The sequence below is a fragment of the Labeo rohita genome, unplaced genomic scaffold (assembly GCF_022985175.1).
Source record: "Labeo rohita strain BAU-BD-2019 unplaced genomic scaffold, IGBB_LRoh.1.0 scaffold_82, whole genome shotgun sequence".
Taxonomy (NCBI): Eukaryota; Metazoa; Chordata; class Actinopteri; order Cypriniformes; family Cyprinidae; genus Labeo; species Labeo rohita.
In genome coordinates this window covers 1-6,715 of record NW_026129766.1, presented here as the reverse complement: position 1 = coordinate 6,715, position 6,715 = coordinate 1, and the positions used below count along the sequence as shown (strand labels likewise).

General features: G+C 43.3%; 1 protein-coding gene across 1 annotated transcript in view; it reads left to right on the top strand.

The window, feature by feature from the left end:
* The window catches only part of LOC127162045 (uncharacterized), a 10,300-nt gene extending 8,979 nt beyond the window's left edge, over positions 1–1,321 (top strand). Inside the window, exons 4-7 of the mRNA XM_051104818.1 lie at positions 5–102; positions 200–578; positions 743–1,011; positions 1,122–1,321. Of these exons, the coding sequence (XP_050960775.1) occupies positions 5–102; positions 200–578; positions 743–1,011; positions 1,122–1,321 (946 nt within the window). The remainder of the gene's footprint in view (positions 1–4; positions 103–199; positions 579–742; positions 1,012–1,121) is intronic.
* Positions 1,322–6,715: the final 5,394 nt, after the last annotated feature.

The window sequence follows — 6,715 nt, the reverse complement described above, 5'->3', positions numbered from 1 at the left end:
CTTATTGTGGTGTGGCTGCACTGGACGTGAGCTGGTTTGACATCAGCAAGTACTTTTTCCCAGCTGCAGAATTCATCCATCAGGCCCTGAGTAAACCAGAGAGTAAGAGATGATATACATTTATCATTTATTATGTCTTTCAGTGATAAACTGTCTAAGAATGAGTTTGTTTTGAATGTCGTTCTGTTTGTTTTCTCAGATAAGGTGCTGGTCCACTGCCGTCAAGGTGTCAGCCGATCCTCAACACTTTTCCTGGCATATCTGATGATCCACCATGACATGACGGTGGAGGACGCCATTGATCGCGTAATACGCGAAAGACAGATTCAACCCAACATAGGCTTTTTGAATCAGCTGACACTCCTCGATTTAAACCTTGTGAGGCAGCGAAAACTACAGTCAAGAAAGGAGTTCAACATAGAAAACATAGCGATGCTTGTTCCAATATCTGAATCTCAGGTGATGTTAAAAAAGCACATCGGTTGTATCATGACCCACATGATGCAACTCCTGCAGAAATGCACACTGGACTGGACACCAGTCACTGAGGTCTGGTCCAATGTCTTCATAGCAAATGAGTAAGTCTACAACACTTCACACTATCACAGAAATGACATATTATACTAATCCATGTACTAAAGTAATAATGTGATGCAGGAATCACACATAATGCAGTTATATAATTCTACATATAAATCCTCTTTAGTGAAAGACTAATCAAGGCTGTGGTGTTTTTGTGCAGAAAGACAGCAACAGACATAGTCAGACTGAAGGAGATGGGTGTTACTCACATCCTGAACGCTGCAGCCGTAAAGAAGTGCCTGAAGGTGTTGTTAGGAAAGCCAAGCAAGGAAGACCTGCTAGAAAAGGTCAATACTGGAGCAAAATATTACAAAGGCATGAACATCACTTACTACGGTGTGCCTGTAATGGACGACCACTTGTCTGACATCAGCAAGTACTTCTTCCCAGCTGCCAAATTCATCCACAAGGCCCTCAGTAAACCAGAGAGTAAGAGCTGAAACACACACACATCATTTATCATCTGTCACTTTACCAAGTGTGTTACAGACTGTCTAGGAATGAGTTTGTTTTGAGTGTCTTTGTCTTTATTTTCTCAGATAAGGTGTTATTGCACTGCTCAGATGGCGTCAGACGCTCTCCCGCACTTTTTCTAGCGTATCTGATGATTCACCGTAATTTAATGCTGGAGGACGCCATTGACTGCATCATAAAAATGAGACGTGTCAGACTCAACATGGGCTTCGTGAAGCAGCTGACTGTCCTCAATTCAAAGCTGATTTGTCAACAAAAACTATAGTTAAAATCCAGAGCACAGATTCAAAAATTACATGAGCAAATAAATAAATAAATAAACATTAAACAAATACAAATACTTAAACCCTTTGTACAAAATTTTGAACAAAACCAAATCTTTAAATGCTTATTTTTTCTATTTCATGAATTGAAAACAAATGAATAAAGCTCATTTGAAAAAAAAAAAAATTCTTTGTCTGTGAAGCAGCCTGTAGCACTCATTCACTCATTCACTATGTAGTGCATGACAGTTGAGTGCACTATATCAGTACAGAGTAAACAAATATAAGTGAGTGAATTTTGAATGCATAGCATGTGACAGAGAGCACTCTGTTGTGTGTTGTGGACAATTTCGTCATGAACATTACGCCTACCCAGCTGTAATTTGCCCTGTTTGCCTTTATGAATTGTTTGTCACTGTTCTTTTGTCACATTTATTGTATTATTCGACAAGAAAGAGAACAAAAACACCTTCTTGTCATGTTTATTTACTTGTTTGTTTGTTTGTTTGTTTTTCACAAAACGCATAAATCTGCCATAAATCAATGGTTCCTATTCAGAATGCTGATTCCCTTACAATTTTCAAGCAGCAACTGAAAACTTGTTTCCTTCGACGCTATTTGACTTCATCCTAAAAAATCCCCCCAAAAACAGAAAGAAACACTTTGAAACACATCGAGGTGGTCCCTCTTCACGTCAGGGAGTCCGGGTTCTATAGCCGGTACTTCATTGTTCTGAAGAAGGATGGGGGTCTGCGTCCCATTTTAGATCTAAGACAGCTGAATCGCTCAGTCATGAGATTGAAGTTCAAAATGTTGACTATCAATCAAGTAGTATCACAGATCAGGTCCGAGGACTGGTTTGTGACAATAGATCTAAAAGACGCCTACTTCCACGTCTCCGTCCTTCCTCAACACAGGAAGTTCCTGAGGTTTGCTTTCAGGGGGGAAGCATACCAGTATCGGGTTCTTCCGTTCGGCCTAGCACTCTGGCTCTGGCTCTGCTGGGACTCCGGGGCATCTGCATACTAAATTACATTGGCGATTGGTTGATTCTGGCTCAATCGGAGCACATGGCGGTTCAACATTGAGATGTTGTTCTCGCTCATATGAAAGAGCTGGGGTTGAGACTGAAGGCCAAGAAGAGTGTGCTGTCTCCATTACAGAGAACCACTTATCTAGGCGTGGTGTGGGATTCGACCACGATGCAGGCACGTTTGTCACCTACTCGGATCAAGTCGATCCTCACTGCAGTCACGAGAGTGAAAGAAGGCCGGTCACTCACTGTAAAGCAGTTCCAGCGACTGCTGGGTCTGATGGCAGCTGCGTCCAACTTGATACCTTTTGGCCTGCTGTACATGAGACCCCTACAGTGGTGGCTCAGGACTAAGGGGTTCTCCCCGAGGGGAAACCCGTTCTGCATGATCAAGGTCACGCGGCTATGCCTACGTGCCTTAGACATGTGGAAGAAGCCTTGGTTCCTGTCTCAGGGCCCAGTGTTAGGAGCTCCTTGTCGCCGCGTAACGCTAGCGACGGATGCGTCTCTCACCGGTTGGGGTGCGGTCATGAGTGGCCACTCCGCCCGTGGTCTGTGGAGCGGTTGCCATCTTACTTGGCACATCAACTGCCTGGAGATGCTGGCCGTGTTTCGAGCGTTGAAACAATTTCTCCCGGACCTAATAGGCCGCCATGTGTTGGTTCGCACCGACAACACAGCGGTGGTCTATTACATCAACCACCAGGGAGGTCTGCGTTTGCGCCCCTTGTACAAGCTGGTGCACCAGATCCTTGTGTGGTTTTAGGAAAAACTCCTCTCGCTGAGAGCAGTTCATGTTCCTGGGCATATCAATATGGGAGCAGACATCCTGTCGAGGCAGGGGCCGAGGCCCGGGGAATGGGCTCCCCTGGCACTGGATGCCATGGTACAGACGTGGCTGAGGCTTTGTCTGTACGCCTTTCCCCCGATCGCTCTGCTCCCAGGAGTTCTGGAGAGAGTGCACCGGGACGGGGTCCATCTTTTTTTAGTAGCCCCGTACTGGCCGGCCCGAGCATAGTTCTCGGACCTGATTTCCCTTCTCGACGGCTCTCCATGGGAGATTCCCGTCAGGAGGGATCTCCTCTCTCAGGCAGGAGGCACCATCCTCCACCATCGCCCGGAGCTGTGGAAGTTATGGGTGTGGCCCCTGACGGGGCACACCTCATAGCTTCCAGTCTCTCAACCGAGGTTGTTCAGACCATCCTCCAATCCAGAGCTCCCTCTACGAGGAAACTGTATGCCCTGAAGTGGAAGCTTTTCACTTCATGGTGCGGACACCGCCAGCAGGACCCAGTTAACTGCCCAGTCGGTACAGTGCTGGAGTATCTGCAGGATCGGTTCTCTGCAGGGTTAACCCACTCCACCTTGAGGGTCTACGTGGCGGCTATTTCGGCCTACCATGCCCCACTTGGTGGCATGTCAGTGGGCAAGGACCCCCTTGTAGTATGTTTCCTCTGCGGTGCGCTGAGGCTGAGGCCTTCAGTACGATCTCGCCATGGTGCTTGAGGCTTTTTGTAGGCCTCCTTTTCATCATCTCTCTGCCAAGACAGCACTTCTTTTAGCGCTGACGTCTCTTAAGAGAATAGGGGATCTTCAGGCCCTCTCTGTGGCCCCTTCCCATTTAGAGTTTGCCCCTGGCATGGCCAGGGCTTTTCTTTACCCCAGTGCGGGGTATGTTCCGAAGGTCCCCTCTGCAGCACCACGGCCTGTTGTACTCCAGGCCTTTTGTCCTCCACCCTTTCGGGATCCGGATCAGCAGAAGCTAACATACCCTTAGCTGCTGGATTGTGGATGGTATTACTCAGGCTTATGAGTTCTCGGACCTTCCCTCTCCCTTGGGGGTTAAGGCCCATTCTACCCGAGGCATCTCCGCCTCCAGAGCTTTTATGTCTGGTGTCCCTATGCAGGACATCTGTGACGCAGCGGGATGGTCCACGCCCCTTATCTTCGTCAGGTTCTATGACTTAGACCTGCGAGTCGCTCCTGGCTCTTCTGTCCTTTGACCTAGCACACACTAGGCAGGGACTTGGAACTATGGGGGCGTGGGCATATCGTTCCCCAAAGCGTTTGTAGACGCAGCTCGAGTTCCTGAAGGGGAACGTCTCAGGTTACGACTGTAATCCCGGTTCCCCGAAGGGAACGAGACGCTGCGTCTCGTGCCATACTTCCTGCATCCCTGCGAGCGTTCGCTTCTTCCTTAAGCTGAATGCTGGTTCCGGCGCACATGCTTTAAAGCTTCCTGGTCTGTGACGTCACCTGCCTATGACGTCTCGCCTTTCTATTGGACTGATTACACGTGATTCAGAGCACGCTTACGCTGAGAGCGTTCCCCAAAGCGTTTGTAGACGCAGCGTCTCGTTCCCTTCGGGGAACCGGGGTTACAGTCGTAACCTGAGACGATCTTCATGAAATGTACTATACTTGGGTTAAGTTTACTCAATGATTGTGTAAAACAACACCCTTTTTACCGTGTAAGAAACTTCACTTATTTATATAGCTAGCTATCTATGTAGAAACTAGCTACAAATTGAAACAAATTGTTTTCTTTTCAGATTTTCTGAGCTGGCAGACACACCAGAAACCTAAGTAAATGCAAAAAAAGTTTAAAGAAATATATCGCCCAAAAATTAAAATTAGGTTAGGGATATACAGTAGTCAACATTTGAAGTGGATCAAAACCTTTCATAAAAGTTGTCCTGAAACCACAACAAATACCCGTTCTTGTCTTAGGACAACTTTGATAAACTTTTTTGATCCACTTCAAATGTTGACTACTGTAGACATTAGGGATATAGAATTTGTATATATACTTTTTTTCTTCAGTTTTCAGAAAATAATAAAACTGATTCATAAAATTGCACTAAAACATATACAAAGTGCTCATTTGTATATTTGTAGTTAAATGTTTACATTCTTGTAACTATTGATTACTACTGAACTATTAACTACAAATGAAATAAAGATTACAAGATGACACTGATTTCATTTAAAGGAGAACATAAAAAATTGGAAAACCTAAAACTGAGTAGAATAATGCCTACGGTCAACCACATGTCATACTGTAAAAATACACTCGAAGAATTGTTTCCAACAGTAGAATTCACATGCAGAGATGGAAGCTTCTGCAAAGCTGCGTTGACGCATTGCCACATTGGAGTGAATGCAACAGAAGACAGCAGCGTGCCAACAGAAGGAGAGTGTAAATCTGTGAAAAACACCTCATTGACTAATTGAGGATGACAAAGATGAAGCTGGTATTGTATAGTCAGGAGTCACATACAGTGACAATGTTTAACCAGCTGTCACAGGGCAGCAAGTGTGTTCAATTATTTTCATTTAGACAGCATTTAATTATTTTCACAAAATGAAAACAAGGACATTTGCAAAAATATATTGACTGACAAACTGTACTCCTTTACGAGAAATATGTAAACAAATGTAAATAAAACATTTCTTATAACTAATCGTTTGTCCCCAAAGTCTATTTAAAGTAAAAATCAATGTTTTGCCACCTATAGAACAAATCAGAAATAAATGCTATGCTATTTTTTCCAATAGTAAATAAATTACTTGTTGAGCAGTGTCATAAAGTGTCTTCTGAATGTTTTTACTGTTGTTGTATTAGGTTTGAATTATATTTATTGCTTTTTAAAATGTTTTTACTATATTTAATGTATCTGTTACTATATTTATTCAATATTTCACTCTTAAAAACAAAGGTGCTTCACGATGCCATAGAAGAACCTTTAACATCTGAAAAACCTTCTGTTTCACAAAAGTTTTTTTTTTTTTTGTGGCGAAAGAAGGTTCTTCAGATTATAAAAAGGAAAGAGATTGTTTTTTAAAGAACCTTTGACTGAATGGTTCTTTGAGGAACCACAAATGGTTCTTCTATGGCATCACTGTGAATGACCTTTTAAACCACCTTTATTTTTAAGAGTGTTATTCAGTTCTGATTTAAACAATCTAAACATATTGTCTGAAATGACTTGTTGAAGTCTGCCAAAATTAAATTTCCCTTTAACATTTGATCTGCTTGATGAGGTATTTACTTATGCTTGATTTTGGTTTCATTCATTTATTGACAAGCACTAGCACAACTGTCTTCCCAGAGTCTAAAAGTTGTAGCCTACATGTCCTGTTTGTGTTAATGCAGTAATGTGATGTACACCTAACTGTACAAAGCTTGTCCAACAGAGTATCAACCTCTTATTTAAGCACCAAAAAGACAAATGATGTGTGCAGTATAGCCTAATTAATTTCAGGGTTATTAACCGTCAAATCTCTACTGTACTTGTCAGTTTATTTGATACACCTAGAAAATGCTAATGTAGTCTCATGTAACATTCCTGCAATAGTTAGC